This window comes from Pituophis catenifer, unplaced genomic scaffold (genome assembly GCF_029215685.1).
Source record: "Pituophis catenifer annectens isolate HBS135680 unplaced genomic scaffold, rPitCat1.0.hap2 SCAF_3, whole genome shotgun sequence".
In the NCBI taxonomy this organism is placed as follows: domain Eukaryota; kingdom Metazoa; phylum Chordata; class Lepidosauria; order Squamata; family Colubridae; genus Pituophis; species Pituophis catenifer.
The window spans coordinates 137548695-137565153 of record NW_027256883.1 but is presented as its reverse complement, the minus strand read 5'-3'; the positions used below and the strand labels follow the sequence as shown (position 1 = coordinate 137565153).

At 38.1% G+C, this 16459-nt stretch overlaps 1 protein-coding gene across 1 annotated transcript; it reads right to left on the bottom strand.

Annotated features, from left to right (window-relative positions):
- Positions 1–164: 164 nt before the first annotated feature.
- LOC139313941 (di-N-acetylchitobiase-like) lies at positions 165–14041 on the bottom strand. Its single transcript, XM_070939430.1, has 7 exons — positions 13904–14041; positions 12583–12721; positions 11198–11406; positions 5416–5587; positions 3992–4089; positions 1598–1759; positions 165–377 (listed from the first exon to the last, which is right to left on the bottom strand). The coding sequence occupies exons 1-7, from the start codon at positions 14039–14041 to the stop codon at positions 189–191; spliced, it is 1107 nt and encodes a 368-aa protein (XP_070795531.1). The 3' UTR covers positions 165–188.
- Positions 14042–16459: the final 2418 nt, after the last annotated feature.

Here is a 16459-nt window from a genome sequence, read left to right as displayed (position 1 = left end):
TGTAAATTCTTTTTCTTATTGAGAAATAAAATACCTCAACCCTAGGAACGCGGCACGTATCTAATGGAACAAGGTAAATGAACAGCAAGTAGCCTTCACAGCTTTTTACTGTGCACTATACTGTACCCATTTAAAAACTTAATTAATCATTCACTGCTGTCTGAATTCAAGTCTGGCTATTGTATAAATTATGCGCCTTTCAAGGCTTTCCACATTGCTTCTGTTTGCTGTTGAGCTGCAATGCTTGCCGAATAATCCAGGCAATTTGCATTCCACATCCCAATGCCCCTCAGACCACGTTCCTTTGCGTAGGCTGCTTTCAGAGAAATGCTCTTGGCATTGTCAAACCACAGTTGGTGAAAAGCACCCTTTGAGTCCTACAAAAAGCCAAAAGAAAGAGAACGTGTTAACTGGTTATCCAGGTCAAGAAATGCTGCTAACGAGAAATGCCACTTTATGACATATCCACCAAATATACTAAAATGGAGCTGATAGGGCTAATGTTTCACACACAGTTTTACTCTCAAGAATCTTGCAAGATAAGCCAGGCTAAGCAAAAGAGCTTTCAATCTTGAAATTAATTGATTCTGCCTTAGGCATGAAAGCTGGCTAGATAATGTTGAGCCAGTCACTTACTCTCTCACAGCCCAATCCAATTCACAGGGTTTGGAGAAATAAGAGGAGGAAGGAGAACTTGTTAAATTATTGTAAAAAAATAAAGCTTTCATGGGAAGGGAATGTCTTTCATTTTTAATATTCCTATGAAAAGAGAGAAAGAATTGCTACACAGTGTCTTGATTGTAGTGACACAGATTCATCCAATCATCTTATGCAACACTTTTAACATTGGATTTAATCACTTTCTGTCAGTCTGGTTTTATTCTCTATAAAATGAAAATAATAGGCATCTTCATAGTTTCATTTTGAAGGCAGGCTGAATAAAATAAGGAAGTTTCTGAAATCATACAATAAATTATTAAAACAATCTATGAACAAGGGCTTCAGTTTATAGTCTGAAGAATAATGTAATTTTTAATTAACTCACAGAACGTTATTTTTTTATACATTTTCCAGTTAACCAATTCACTCAGCCAAGCATATAGACTTGAATGTGTCTTTGAATAGGATGTATAAAATAGGGTGCACTAATACTCCTTTCACTAATAAACCTAACTCCTTTGGTTAAGGCCACTGATAAAATTGGCTGTTAAGAGGAATTAAAATGTAGTTATACTAGAGACTGTGGAGACTTTGGCATGACTATATTGTCTTCTTCATTTTTTAAATTAAAAAGTATCCATTTCTTATTGCCTACACTTCTATCTTTCTCTTTCTTTCCTGAGTTGTGATCTATTGTTCATAATTCATACATAACCTTTCCCTTTTAGTGTGAACTAACACACACACACACACACACACACATATCCATAAGACTGGTAGGAATTTTAAAATTTGAATACAGAAACTTGAAGTGTACAAAAGAAAGTAACTGCAGTAGGGAAAATAATTTAAATCTTGTACTAATATGTTTTTGTTATTTAATTTTTTTTTTACAAATGTGTATTTTCTGTGCAAAGGAATCCTTAGAACAGCTTACCTTGTAGTCTAAAAAGGGAGCTTTTTGTTCCTCATCCCACAGAATCCCAGAAGTAGAAATATTCTCCAATGTCATGATGATTCTATATGGGGCTTGTCTCATTGTGACATTATTGCATGGAGCCCCTGGGAAAACATTCTTTGCAAAGAAGCAAACGTGATCCTGAAAAAAAGGATAACTTCCATTATGTAGTTATGGTAAACTTCAAAAGGGTTCTGTTATTCATACACACATTCATTTCTCAAATAAGGGGCACTGCAAACCACCTCTTTGCCTACCGAGCAAATAGATCGACAGATGATGCTGTTAATATGACTCTGCACTACATCTTACAACATCTTTAATCTCCAAACACCTATGCAAGGGTCCTCTTTGTAGACTTCAGCTCAGCATTCAATACCATCATTCCAGATATTCTTCTAACTAAACTAAATCAGCTGGCTGTACCTGACCACACTTGTAAATTGATCATAAGCTTCCTAACAGACAGGAAGCAGCAGGTGAAGCTAGGCAAAATCACATCAGATACCTGTACAATTAGCACAGGAGCCCCCCAGGGCTCTGTGCTCTCTCCACTTCTCTCTATACACCAATGACTATATCTCAAAAGATCCCTCTGTTAAAGTACTGAAGTTTGCAGGTGATACAACAGTGATTGGTCTCATTTGAGACAACAACGAATTTGCATACAGACAAGAGGTGGGACAACTAGCTTTGTGGTGCAACCGGAACAATCTTGAACTAAACACACTCAAAACCGTAGAAATGGTGGGGGATTTTAGGAGAAAGCCTCCTATACTACCACCACTTACAGTACTAGACAACACAGTATCAACAGTAAAGACCTTCAAGTTTCTAGGTTCTATCGTATCTCAAGACTTAAAATGGACACCTAACATCAAAAACGTCATCAAAAAAGCAGAACAAAGAATGTTCTTTCTGCGCCAACTCAGAAAGCTCAAACTGCCCAAAGAGCTGCTGATTCTGTTCTACAGAGGAATTACTGAGCACCTCCATAACTGCCTGGTTTGGCTCTGCAACCAAACAAGACAGACACAGACTTTAGCGGATAATTAGAACTGCAGAAAAAACAATTGCTACCAATCTGCCTTCCATTGAGGACCTGTATACTGCACGAGTCAAAAGGAAGGCTGAGAAAATATCTACAGACCCCTCGCATCCTGGACATAAACTGTTTCAACTTCTACCCTCAAAACAACGCTATAGGGCACTGCACACCAGAACAACTAGAACAAGGACAGTTTTTCCCCGAATGCCATCACTCTGCTAAACAACTAATTCCCACAACACTGTCAAACTATAAGACTGTATTACTATTATTTTTCTCATCCTTCCTATTACGTATCTCTTCCCACTTATGACTATAATCATGTTGCTTGTATTTTTATGATTTATATTGTTCTGTTTGTTTCCTAGTAAGATTTGATTGCTTATTAGTAACCGATGACTATTACTAAATGTTGTATTTTATGATTCTTGATGAATGTATTTTTTCTTTTTCTCTTTTTCCTTTTATGTACACTGACAGCATATGCACTAAAGACAAATTCCTTGTGTGTCCTATCACACTCGGCCAATAAAGAATTTTATTCTATTTCTATTTCTATTCTATATTTGTCTCATGCAGGAGAAAATCTGAGTTTCCAAAATTAGGTGATTAAGTCTGTGTGCATTATTATAAAAAGATAGGTATTTTGAAGAATAATCATTATCTAAGACAAGAATGGAACTTCAGGTCTTTCAATATTACCTCAGAAATGGGTTTTACTGATTTCAAAACCACATGCTTCAGACTGCAACCTAAGCAGAGTTTCAAACATTGATAAGGTTCCTTCAGTCACTTTAGCCTTTTATTCAGCAGTGTTTGAATCATTTCTATGGGGAAATTTATGCAGCCTAAATGTGGATATAGCCACCATCACCGGGATTTTTCCCTTATTTTCTCCAGAAGAAAATCCATGTGACTTTAGATCAGTATTTTTTAAATTTGGCAACTTTAAGATATATGGATTTTTAACTCTCTGAATTCTCCAGCCAGCTGGGAACTGAAGTCCACACATCTCATTTTACAGGATTTCTTTCTTTTAGTAGTGGCCCTTTTTGTTAAATATATAATAGGAAGATGCCGTCCTCTCCTAACCATTCTTCTTACTTTTAACATTTTATTTCTCTTTCCCACTCCACCCCACTGGTTAATTCTGGAGCTTTCTCTTGTGGTTTTCTGCTTAAATACAAAAGCTCCTTTAAGAAGATTTTAGAGTGAGAGAAACTACTTTAATAAATGACAAACTGGTTATTAACATTGTTCAACGTATAGTCCTGGGGTGAAATTCATGCCCACAAAATCATAGAGATGAACTGTTTTTCTCCTACCTTATGTAAATTTGAGCATATATAATCATAGCCGTACCATGGAACGCCCATCACCAGTTTCTTTGGATTAATGCCCATGCGAATATAATGATCATATCCTGATTTAATATAGAAATATACTCTCATGCTCATTATGCTTATTTACATTCAGGCATCTACATTTGTAATATCAACCAGACCAAAAAAAAGTCATTAAAATAGACATTTAAAGTAAAATTAAACCAATAGAGGGTTTTTTCATTTAGCATTTTGTTTTTGAATTCTACATTTAATTTATATATAATTTATTTATGATTATATTTATTCATCAAAGAAAGAGATGTTAATAGATTTAAAGATTTCAGAGAACGATTGTACACAATTACAATTCCTATTAACCCATTTACTAAACTCTTGCCTCCCAACTCTTACAAAAAAGTGCTTGGATTATAGTACTTTGCATTCTATAAACAAGAAAATTAAAAACAGGTAGGTTCATTTTGATTTTCAAAATGACTTTGACAAAATTCCTCAGGAAAACTCCTTAACAAATTAGCAGCTGTGAAGATAAGATAAAAATTCCTCTTCATCTGATAATTATCTAAAGGACGGAAAGTTGATAATCAATTCTCACAGGAAAGAGGCATAAACATTCAGATCCCCCAAATCACAACTGGTTGTCCTATAAGAGATTATGAGATTTTTCATTTTTTCACACCCTCTCTGCCCAAAGCATTAGCTAAGTTTCTTTAATGGAACACCTGCTACAGCCAGCTAAACTTTTATATTAGAGAAGAAAAAAAGGCATAAGCCACTCCACAGTTTATCCTAATCAACTGGAAGCTTGAAGTATACAAAGTGGAATTAGTAGAAAATCCGGGAGAGAGCTGTAATTCTTGATACTTAGGAAAGCTAAAACTATTTGTAATCTAGCATATACCTTGGATTTCAATATCATAGAAATGGTAAGCAAGATTTCATGGCAGAAGGCATTAGGGGGAGAAAGGGTGCTGAGAATGGATGGACAATCCTATAACAGGAGATATTAAAGCAGAGTTGCAAACAATTACAGGATGGGAGGGAAGATAAGAGAAAAACCAATGTAAAAAAAAAGCAATCTGGCTATCCAAAAAGCTTACCACAAGTTTGAAAATCAAAAGGAGGTAAATAGGAGGTAAAAAGAGGACCAGAATACCATTAAAGAACTATACAAGTAGCCTGAAACTATCTGTATCCAGGTTTTGCAGTATAGTGTGATTAATACTTGGAAAAGCGAAATGTGCCTTCCAGCTTGGAAACTGGTTGCAGAGAGTTTGTAGGACTAAGGGCTGATTTTGACTCAATCCACTATGGCACCTTAGACAAAGACCCAGTCTTTATTTCCCGCCCTCCCACCAACTAAAGAAGCTAATTATACTTTATATTCTGAAGAAACTGATTCCTACCCACTAAAGTTTGTTTGTAAGGGGCATTGGCCCCTGCTATGCAACTGGACCACAATGGACTCTGTTCATCGTAAGACATCACAAACAGGAAATCACAGGAGTCAGCAATTCCAGTATAGTTGTAACATCTACTGTCTACACATTCAGGCGACCATGGTACATCAAAAGTTACCTGCAGGGAAAGAAAAGCACAACATGGGTGCACTTCTGTCTTTAAAAAAGCACAAACAGTACATCTCTTTTCCTTGCTAATCATTTCTAATGTATACAAAGAAGAAAAGGTTAGGTAAAATTTCCTTTCAGTCAAGTTTGCCTCTTGATAAACAATATAAACACTAGTCAGATTTGCTTAACGACTGTATGATTCACTTAACCACAATGATTCACTTAGCAACCGTGGCAAAAAAGGGATAAAATAGGGCACACTTAATAACCGCCTTGCTTAGTAATGGAAATTCTAATCCTAATTATGGTCGCACATTGGCAACTATTTGTATTTTAAAAAGAATAGAGATATGCTATTTCTTCTGGAAACATTTTGTGATAAAACCAGTGGTGAAATGTAAAATTTGTTACATTTGGCGTGGCTTGGGGGGGGGGGGGAGGTTAATATGACTGAGTGGGCGTGGCCAACTTTTTTTTTTTTTTACTTTTAAAACCATTTTTTCTACCATCTCTTTGGCTGAAGAGGTTGTAAAAAAATGCTTTTAAAAGCCTCTGACGTTCCCAGCTGACTTGCCTGATCAGCAGAGGCTTTGTTTTTACTTTTAAAAGCATTTTTTCAGCCGAAGAGGTTGTAGAAAAAATGCTTTTAAAAATAAAATAAAAAGCCTCTGATGATTGCGCGGCTCAGCTGGGCATGGGGGTGGGGAGAGCATTTCACCCCTAGATAAAACTCTATGTCTTATAGCACAATTTAAGTGTTTCTTAAATTTTGAAGAGTTCAAAAATGTATATCCAATTAAATCTCATAGACTCTCCATCTGCAACCTATATTTCACAGAATATACCTTTATCTCAACATCCTGCTCTTTGAAAAATCAGTTCTTTATAGTTGGAATACTGTATATTTGGAATTCCCCCCTCCCCCCAAGCTCGCTGTACAGATTTGGCTGTGAATAAGCATTCTCTACAAAGGTTTATATATATAGCTTGCAAACCTCCTGATTAGGTTTGACTTTTGTGTATATTTTATGAACTTTTTTGGGTGGGGAGGGAAAACAGGTGATAAACATGGGCTAAACAGAACAGACCCCCAAAACCTACCTAATCCAAAGGCTCACTAATGGGTTCAACATAGTCATTTTCTCTCAACCGAATCTATTTTATAAGAGTGCAGGGATGAAATGCGAGGAAACCTCACAGTTTATCCGTAAGTTCTGCCATACATTCACAAGACAAAGGCAGACTATAAATCCAATAATAAATCAATCACATATGGGTTATAATCCACATCAATTACACTGCTTTAGGTCCTGTGGATGTCTGCTCCCTGTTGATCTTCCAGCTTGCATTTCCCAACCCAGCATAAAGAGAAACCTTAGTTGTCTAAATTGGGAGCCATTCAAAATGATGATACTGTGAAGAAAAGATGCAAGGTAAAAAAGCATTAGGGATAGATTGTTGTAGCAAGGCTCATCAACAAAGCCTAAATGCAGCACATACTTTTAGTAGAAGCTAGCTGCCCTATAATTTTAGTAAACTTTATAACTGAAACTCTTTTTAATAATGTTAACCTTGGGAAAGTAATTTGTGGTAGTAATCTGACTAATCTGTTCTAGAATTATTGTATCAAAGTAGTTTAGGCTAAAACTGTACTCCTCAATCTGGGAAATCTGTAAACAAGTGAACCAAATCCCAAAATTCCTTAATCCACATCAGAGTTTCTCAAGTTTAGTAACTTTAAGATGTGTGGACTTCAACTGGAATTTTGGGAGTTGAAGTCCACATATCTTAAAGTTACTAAAGTTGAAAAACACTGGTCCACAGTCATTACTGAGGATTCTGGGAACACTAAAATGCACACAGACTGGGAATATGGGCTGAGTATCAGGGATTTAATTAGTAAACTCCAAAGGTTCTAGTATGAGTAAAGGTGTGCTGGAACAATTTCCTTTCTTCCATAGTTTATTGCAAAACACGCAGTTGCCTAAAATGTGGTTAAAACAAATCTAAACATATTTAATTAAGCTACATAATAGTGATATGTATGCTTTGAAAATAATTGGAAGAGATACTTTAGAATAAACAAAGTGCCAGCACTTCCTTAAAGCAGCTGCATCCGGGAAAAAAAAGTGACATTTGGTCATTAAATTCTGATCCATCTTTTCTTGTTATTTTTCAAAACTTGTACAGCCTTGCTATACAATATGAAGAAACTTTGAATTATATATCCTTTACATTAACATTGTTCACTTGATTTGCGAATTTGAATGTACCTCTGTTTCCCCAAAATTAAGACCGGGTCTTATTTTCTTTTGAGTCCCAAAATAAGCACTAGGGCTTATTTTCTGGGGGTGCCTTATTTTCTTTCCATGTATGAGGCCCACTTCTGCTTGCTTATAGTAGGGCAGGAGGCTGCGCAGCCTGCCAATGCTCCACTCGCCATACCATCTTCCCGCAGGGGCCCCCAGCAGCCAGGCCATCCATGCTCTGACACATTGCAGCCATGACACCAGCACACTGCTCAGCCTCCTGTTCCGTTGTGGCTGTGAGCAAGCAGAAGTGGGCCAGTGGCCACATGGGCTCCTGCTGCACATGGCTGCTGGTGCTGCTGCCACGAGGCAGGTATTGGAGCGAGGATGGCCTGACTGCAGAGGCCCTGAGGTAAACTGGTGCGGGGCATGTGGGGCAGCTTCACCACCCCATCTTGCCTCGTGGCCGCAGCACTGCGAACAACCAGATGGAATGGGCGGGTGGCCATCTGTGCAGGCTCTTAAGTAGGGCTTATTTTGGAGGTAGGGCTTATATTAGGCACACACCTAAAATCATGCCAGGGTTTATTTTCGGGATACGGCTTATTTTCAGGGAAACGGGGTATTAGTATAATTCACAATGAGTGATAAATGTTACAAAATGTTATCCAAACCAACAATATGACCAGAAAAGACTGTGGCATATATTTTTCAACCATACTCCTATACATCAGTGCAATAAAGGATGCTGAGAATCCAATTTTGCATTCTGCTCACCAGCTGTTTTTTTCTATGCTGTTCAAAGTCAAAGGCAGACAATTTTAAATCTGTTAATTTCAAGATACCAATCCAGATTTCAGGCCGTTTATATGGAAATTTAAAAAATAAATAGCATGTATTTTCTTCTCTTGGTTATCCTTTAAATATAATCCTCTAGGTTGGGTTGAGAGCACTCAGTGGCATTATTATTTGATTGGTACAGAAAAACTATATGCTAATCTGGAGTTGCCACATAGATAGTCCTTCACTAACAATCACAGTTGAGCTTCAAATTATAATTGTAAATCACTGCAGTCATACAATGAGGCATTATGCGACTAGACCCAATTTTTCTGCATTTTTTGCTGCAGTTGCTAAGCAAATCCATTTTATACAATGAGATTTTTTTTTGCTGGAAATCAGAAGTAAACCAGCAAAACAACTGTCAAATATCATAGTCACATGACTGTGAGACATAGCTAATAGCCATAAAAGTGAGTCGATTGCCAAGCCTCCAAAATGAGATTACATGACTGTGTGGGAATGTGGCCATCGTAACTTTGAAACCAGGTCAGAAATAGCTTTGGGGGGGAATTTGTTGTAATTTCGAATGATCATTCAGTGAACAGTCATATGTTGAGCACTACCTGTATGTGAATTTATTGGATTCCATTCTCACATCATGATGTAATAGCACTGAATAGCCAAAAAAAGCAAGCTATAGCTTGGTGTTCCAAATTAGAAGAAAGGGACAGGTTTAATATATGTCTCAACTGTATCTTTTAAATGCCATGTAAAATATTTTTTTCCTTTACATTTTTAATGAAAACAGGGCTATTTACATTGATTTCCTGCTACTAGCTTAATTTTAATTTAATTTTATGACTATTTGTAAAATGTCTTGTGTGTAATTACAAAGGATAGAATATTTCATTCTGAAAATTAAAAGTCAGATTCCTGTGGCCTCCCAAATATAATTATTTTGTTTCTAGTGTGACTCTATCATTAGTCACCTTTCCGTTCTTCATCATGGCTCAGTTCAAACGCTCTCCTTCTCTTGATGAGCCAGCAGAAAACTAAACCAGCACAGATTGTACTGTTCCTATTACAAATCCCAATTCCTTTTGTTCTGGGTTGCAATCATTAGGTGGGTGTCTACATTTCCCATGTAGCACTGGTCTCTACCTTCCCCCCTTTCTCAAACCAGCGGAAAATTCATCTGTCAATCATAACACAATTGTGATTGTTGATGGTTTTCACTGATAGTTAAGCCATGCCTGCAAGTTTAGCCATCCGTCAAAACGTGCTTCTGCTTTATCTACCTCTTTTTTCTTATGTAACAACTGACCAGACAGGGAGAAGGGAGATCTTTATCCAACAGGCAATATCCAGTTCAGAGGCCTGGATCATAAGAACCTAAGTGGTGCCCTGCTGGATGGGACCCTTCGGTCATCTAGTCCAGCAGTCTATTCTCAGTGGTCAACCAACTGCACAAGAAACCCAAAAGTCTCCCAGCAGATGGCTGTCTGAGATAATTATACTGCCATCAAAGCTAGTAGCCATGCATCAGCATGATTTCCCATAATTGATTTGATCCTTTTTTGAAACCAGCTAAAGGTGTTATTCAGCAGCACACCTTATGGTTAACAATGAGCGTATTTGGAATAATTCCAATAGCAGCTCCTAGTGTGGGATTTAAGACAGAACTCCACCCATGTTTAAAATTCCAAACAACAGCTAATAGGTTCAATAGGTGGACTGTACTATGAAGCCATGGCTGGTCTTGAGCCAGTGATCAGCTTGGAACCGGGCAGGTATAGGGAGAGAGCCAAGTCTGAAAGAACCAGAGATAGGGGCTTGATACAGATGAAATGTCCTTATTCCAGTCCTTATGGCCACCTTTGAGTATTGAGACACTGAATGGTGATCCCAACAACAAAATGGCTAGTGAAGCCAACAGATGATACCTATGGTAAAACTGTATGGTTGTTGTCTGCTTAAGGGGAAAACATTGCTTGAACACTAGAAATGCTAAAAATATATTTATAAATATAATATCTTTAAAAAGATTCAACTGTGAAGTTTCCGAAAGATGCCCTAATTAATTCATGAGCCATGAGCCAAACTTCAAAAGAAATACAGTCATTTATTAGGAGCCATTTTGGCAATGTTCAGATGCAGTTAGAACTAATCCCACGTAGATTTACGTTCCCCTATGACCCTGTCTCTCCCCTCCTCCCTGGCCATGTCATAAATCACATTCTCCAATTACCCACTGGCTGGCTGTGAAATCCAACACCCCTCTTCTGATTGCGGAAGAAAGCATGTATGGAATGTAGCTTCCGTTAGGGAAATCAATTAGCTCTATCAGTTCTCCCTCCCTCATGGCAACTTGAAAGCTTTGCAAGTTGACATCAACATAGTGAAAAAGATTCCCATGCTGTAGTTAAGTGTCAGTGAAGAAAAGCCCTTAGTTGTGCTGATACTGGTTTGACAATATATTTGCATCAACAAATATGCACCACTAAAATGTGTGCTCGTAATTAATAGTAAATACTGTCAAAAGAGACTCATGTTAATGTAAAACATAATCTTTCCTTCTAGTTTACCTGAGAACCAGGAATTTCTTTGTGAAAAATTTCTGTTGTTTCCTTAACTAAAGCAGTTAATGCATAATATTCAGCTGATGACTTTTTAACTGTTTGTTCAATGTCTATATTGATTCCATCCATGTATTGCTTTTTAGCCAGGCTGATTTTTTGTTTTATCCAGGCTGTTCGAACAGTAGGTTTTAAAATTTTCTTCACAGATATATTTCCTAAACAACAAATAACAATTAGTTGCCACTACGTATGCACCACTAAAAGAAATTTTAAAAAGAGATGACCGGGGGAGGGGAGGGAGAACAGACATGGACTGTGAGTTTTAGATTACAGCTACAATAATTCAGTTCCATTTATCCCTAAATGAAGTATCTGGAATTGCTTTTGCGGAGCAAAGCATGGAAAAAATGATTCAAAATAAAATAAATACAGTGTTTCTACTAGTTATAATTCAACAATGAAGTTCCAAATAGTAACACTCATTACCATATGCATATCACCAATAGCCATATATATTTAATTCATTTAAATTAGCACTGATTGTTCTTACTGTCAGAATTTCTCCTTACTTCCAGGTTGTACCTCTTTGACAAGCTTCAACCGGTTACTTCTTGTCCTGCCTTGTGGCATCCTAGAGCAGGGGTCTCCAACCTTGGTAACTTTAAGACTTGTGGATTTCAACTCCCAGAATTCCTCAGCCAGCTTTGCCAAGTTTGGAGACCACTGTCCTAGAGAATAAGTCAATCTCCTCTTCTTTGTGACAGCTCATCAAGTACTCAGACACAGTTATGTCCCCCCTGATCCTTCTCTTCAATAGGCAAGACATACCTATGTTTCAACCATTCATCATACAACATAACCTCCATACTCTTTATCACCTTTGTTGCTCTTCTTTGAGCGCTTTTCTGTATCTCAATATCTTTTTTATATCACAATGACAGAACTGGGCACAGTATTCCAAATGTGGTCTCACTTTAGCTGTGTTTCGAACTATCATGCTGAGCTGAGCAGTTTAATATTATTTATGAACAGACTGGCTTGGTGATAGCCAACCCAAATTGACACATTTGACAAGACATATTCAAAAACTAGTGGGATGTTTTCCTATTTAAAATATATTGCTAACGCATTTCAATCCATTTATTGAGGGGGGAGGGGAGAGTTTCACATAATAGAGGACATGAGCTATCCGGAAACTGATGGCAGTCACTAAAAACTTGTGATAAACATAACATCATTCTTGACTAATTACTATGAGTTATAATTATGCACATTTCCAAGGAATATAGTTAATTGACTTTAGTCAGAAGACTACAGTACAAAGGACCCATACCAGCAAACTGCATAAAATGTAATTGTTAACAATTTATATTATTCTGGGTAAAACAAACCTTTTAAAACAACTCTGGATCCTTTTGAATGAGCATAACATATAAGCTCAGAATCATAGTCTCCAAAAGTTGCCACTGTTGTAATTTGTGTCCAGTCATAAAACTTCCAGGTCTTCCCACCAACATCAAATGCAAAGACCTAGAAAGGCACAGCAAAAAAATAATCTCCCTTTCCCTAATCTTGACATGTTAATCTTTGGGCATTAGAATTAGATCTAGTATGGTAGGCATATCCCTTAATTAATGCATTCCATAATAAACAATCATGATCAAATATAAAACTGTGTTTTTCGTAAAATGTAGAGTGGCAACTTTTAAAATTGATTTAAGTTGCTATTTAATAACAAAGATTGTAAAATGTGTTTAGTATGACTTCTTCTTTTGCCACCACACTAGCATTTTGTTATAAGAGGCTTTATTAACAAGTGGAATATATGAGTTGTATATAATGCATTATTGAGATTGCCTCTTGGATAGAATATGGAATATTTTATTGTATGTCTGTATATATGTACATATAATACACATAATATATTTATATAGAATAATGGAAATTAGTCAATAGGTGAAGTTTATGTACTGTATATGTAAATTTGTTTCTCAATTGAGAGAAACTTGTATGTTTTTAAATGCCTTTTTTTTTAATAATAAAGTTTAATTTTAAAAATTAAAAAAAGAGAGAGAGAGAGAGATTGCCTCTTGTCCTCCATTCCTCATCAGCCAAAACCCTTACACCTTTCATAATCTATCAGTCCTAAATGAAGTCGGAGAGCTGCTAATCCTAATTTTGAATACAGAAGGTTTCAGGCTCACCCCTTTGCCAGTTTTCAAGTATGGAGCTTTTTCCACCTACCCAAAATCTAGAGATTTAGCACTGGTCGCCCCTGAAATAAATAACCCAAACGCTACATAAACCATTATCTAGCTTCAAAGAATGCCAGGAACCACGAAGCCACCAAAGAAATCAGGCTCCCATGATTCACTAAACCACAACACAAAATACCTGACCAGGTTTAATGCCGACAAAGCTCAGCAGGTTGCTATGCTAGATCCTTAACTAACTTTACCCACGTTGTTAAGAACACCCCGAGGTACTGTGCTCCGACTTCAAAAGACGGAGGCGGGGGGGGAGAGACACAGCAGCCGCGGGGGTCTCCGCTGATGCACTTCGGCATTTTTAAGGGACCGCTCAAAGGCAACCTATTTAGCGAGCTTAAGAAGGAAGACCGGACAGGGAGCAATCGCAGTAACACGTGTCTCTCCGTCCCTGCCCTTGAAATTCCCCATTGCCCCGTTTGAGAAGACCACGCCGTCTGCACACCTCGAAGTCGCGCTGACTCGAGACAGGTTTGCAAAGCGCAGGTTGCTCGCACGGGCACGCGCTGGAGCCCAAGAGCCAATGGCGGAGGAGGAGCGCGAGGCAGAGGCGCGCGCCCCCGCCGCCTAGCAACCGCTTCATCCAGGAGATTTACCCTCGCTTGGAATCGGCGTCTTTAGTTACGGTGGTCATTCTTGTCCTCCCCACCCCCACCCCCGCCTCTGAAATCAGCTATGGAAAGTGGGATGGGCCAATTCTATTCGCTTCGAGCGTTTGAGAACCCTGCATGGAATTTTTTTTCACTCCCCCCTCCCCTCCACACCGCTTGAAAAGAGTAATAAATGCTCACAAGTAGCAAAGGCGCCTGGGCTTTGATGTATTGTTGACCAAATAACCTTGGGGTTCACATAGTCTCTGAACCAAATACCGCCAGCACCACCCCATTTGGTTCACGAAGTTTACTGGACCTAGGTTCTGGTGAGTATAAAAAGCACCTGGATTACTTGACCAGTATCTTTACCAATATTTTGAGCCACTGCTAGGTGGCAACAAATTGATTCAGAAAACTTTGTGCTACTGGTTAGAATATTGGAACCCTGATGTAGTAGGCCTTGCTAACCCAAAAGAAACAAACCAATTTATGGTTGCATGCAATTGTCAAATTCACAACTAAAGCTTAATAAGCAGACATAGAATCAAGTTCACATGAAGTACTAGTACCACTTCATAAAACCCTAGTAAGACCACACCTGGAATACTGCAACCAATTTTGGTCACCATACTACAAAAAAGATGTTGAGCCTTTGGAAAAAGTTCAGAGAAGAGCAACTAAGGTGATCAAAGGCTTGGAGACTAAAACACATGAAGAACGGTGGCAGGATTTGGGTTTGGCTTGTCTTAAGAAAAGAAGAATTGGGTGACATGATAGCAGTATTCCAGTATTTGAGGGGCTGCCACAAAGAAGAAGGGGTCAAATTATTCTCCAAAGCACAGGAGGGCAGGACGAGAACTAATGGTTGGAAACTAATCAAAGAGAGAAGCAACCTGGAATTAAGGAGAAACTTTGTACCAGTGAGGACAATTAACCAGTGTTAACAGCCTGAGCAGGGAGCTGGACTAGAAGACCTCTAAGATCCGTTTCAGCTCATTCTACTCTATTAATATGAGATTTATGTTTGAGTGGTTAAACTACTGTGGTTTGTAATCTATGGTGTATGATATCGCATTTTGTGCAAAGTTAGTCCAAGATAGGAAAGAGATGTTATGTTTGCCACAGTCCTGATTACCCATTGCTTTACTTATGTCATGTAAATGGAGGAATAAATTGGAATTATATTGTGGTGTGTCAGAATTCCATGGAATTATTGTTCTATTTGTATCCTGCCCTTTTATATATAACTCAAGGCAGCAAATATACATAAAGCTGCTGCCTTTTTCGCAAAAACAACCCCCTGTGAGGTCCAAAGTGACTGGTCCAAAGTCAACAGCCAGCTTTCATACATAAGAGAGGTGTAGAACAGTCTCCTGGTTTCCAGGTTATACCTTCAACATTAAGATCAAGTCCAAAAAATGTTCATTTTTCTTCAATCATGTCTCTCATGGAATCCCAATTGAGAAAAGCTACTCTATCTGAATTCTTTTGTATAGAATTATACTCATTACAGGTTTCAGGTGGCAGTTTTGGATTTCCAATAAAATCTCATGTCAATTTCTGGGCAGTACAATGCAATCCTGAACCAGGAAATCCCCACTTGATCAGTTTGTGTACTTCTTGCCACACTTCTTGCTTGATGTCGTTGCTGTCATTCTAATCCAGATTAATTTCAGAACCTTCACTGTATTCTGAAATTAATCTGCAACCCAGGGGTTCATCTTATGTCTATGGGCTCCCTCTAGTGCTGTACAGTAGTGGTATATTTTGATCACACAGATTTTTTTTTAATAAGAGGAAATTTATTAGAAAACAACAGAGCCTCTTTGCTAACAGAAAGAACTTTATCAATCTGTCCAGTGGTAGGGAACTTTTTTGGGCTCAGCATGTCAAAAATTCAGAAAATGCCTAACTTGACTTTTTTGGCATGTCTCATACACACACAAAACTACCCAGGAACAAAAGAGAAATAATTTCCTATAGGTATCAGCTTCACCCTAACTCCACCACTGCCACTCAAAAAGACCACCTTGTGCTGTTCCCCAAGGGGTCTACCATGTGCCACTTATCTTCAGGAGGTGCTCTCTTTCTGTTGATAGGCCCCTGCAGGCTACCCGAGGCTGGTTCAGGTCCCATAAGGCCTGTATTCTTGAAGCAGCTTCAAATAATGTTCTTTCGCAGCTTCTGAAAACTGTGTGAAAATATGCCCCCTTCTTGTATCTTTTGGTGGCTGCAGAAACTGCAAGAGCATAGCTTTCTCACACAACTTCCAGAAACGATGTGAGGGACATCTCTGTCTTGCATGGCCTGCACAGTCGCCGCAAATAATTTGTGAGAACAGGTATGATTTCGAAAATAGATGTTGGTGTTGGTGAATACTGGTTTATCCCCCAAAACATTGTGACATG

Coding starts and splice junctions, on each gene's coding strand:
- LOC139313941 (XM_070939430.1), bottom strand. CDS start 14,041: ATGAAGCGGTTGCTAGGCGGCGGGGGCGCGCGCCTCTGCCTCGCGCTC. Junction 1,760..3,991: donor TATGCTCAAATTTACATAAG/GTAGGAGAAAAA, acceptor CCTTTTTTTCAG/GATCACGTTTGCTTCTTTGC. Junction 378..1,597: donor CTCCCTTTTTAGACTACAAG/GTAAGCTGTTCT, acceptor GGCTTTTTGTAG/GACTCAAAGGGTGCTTTTCA.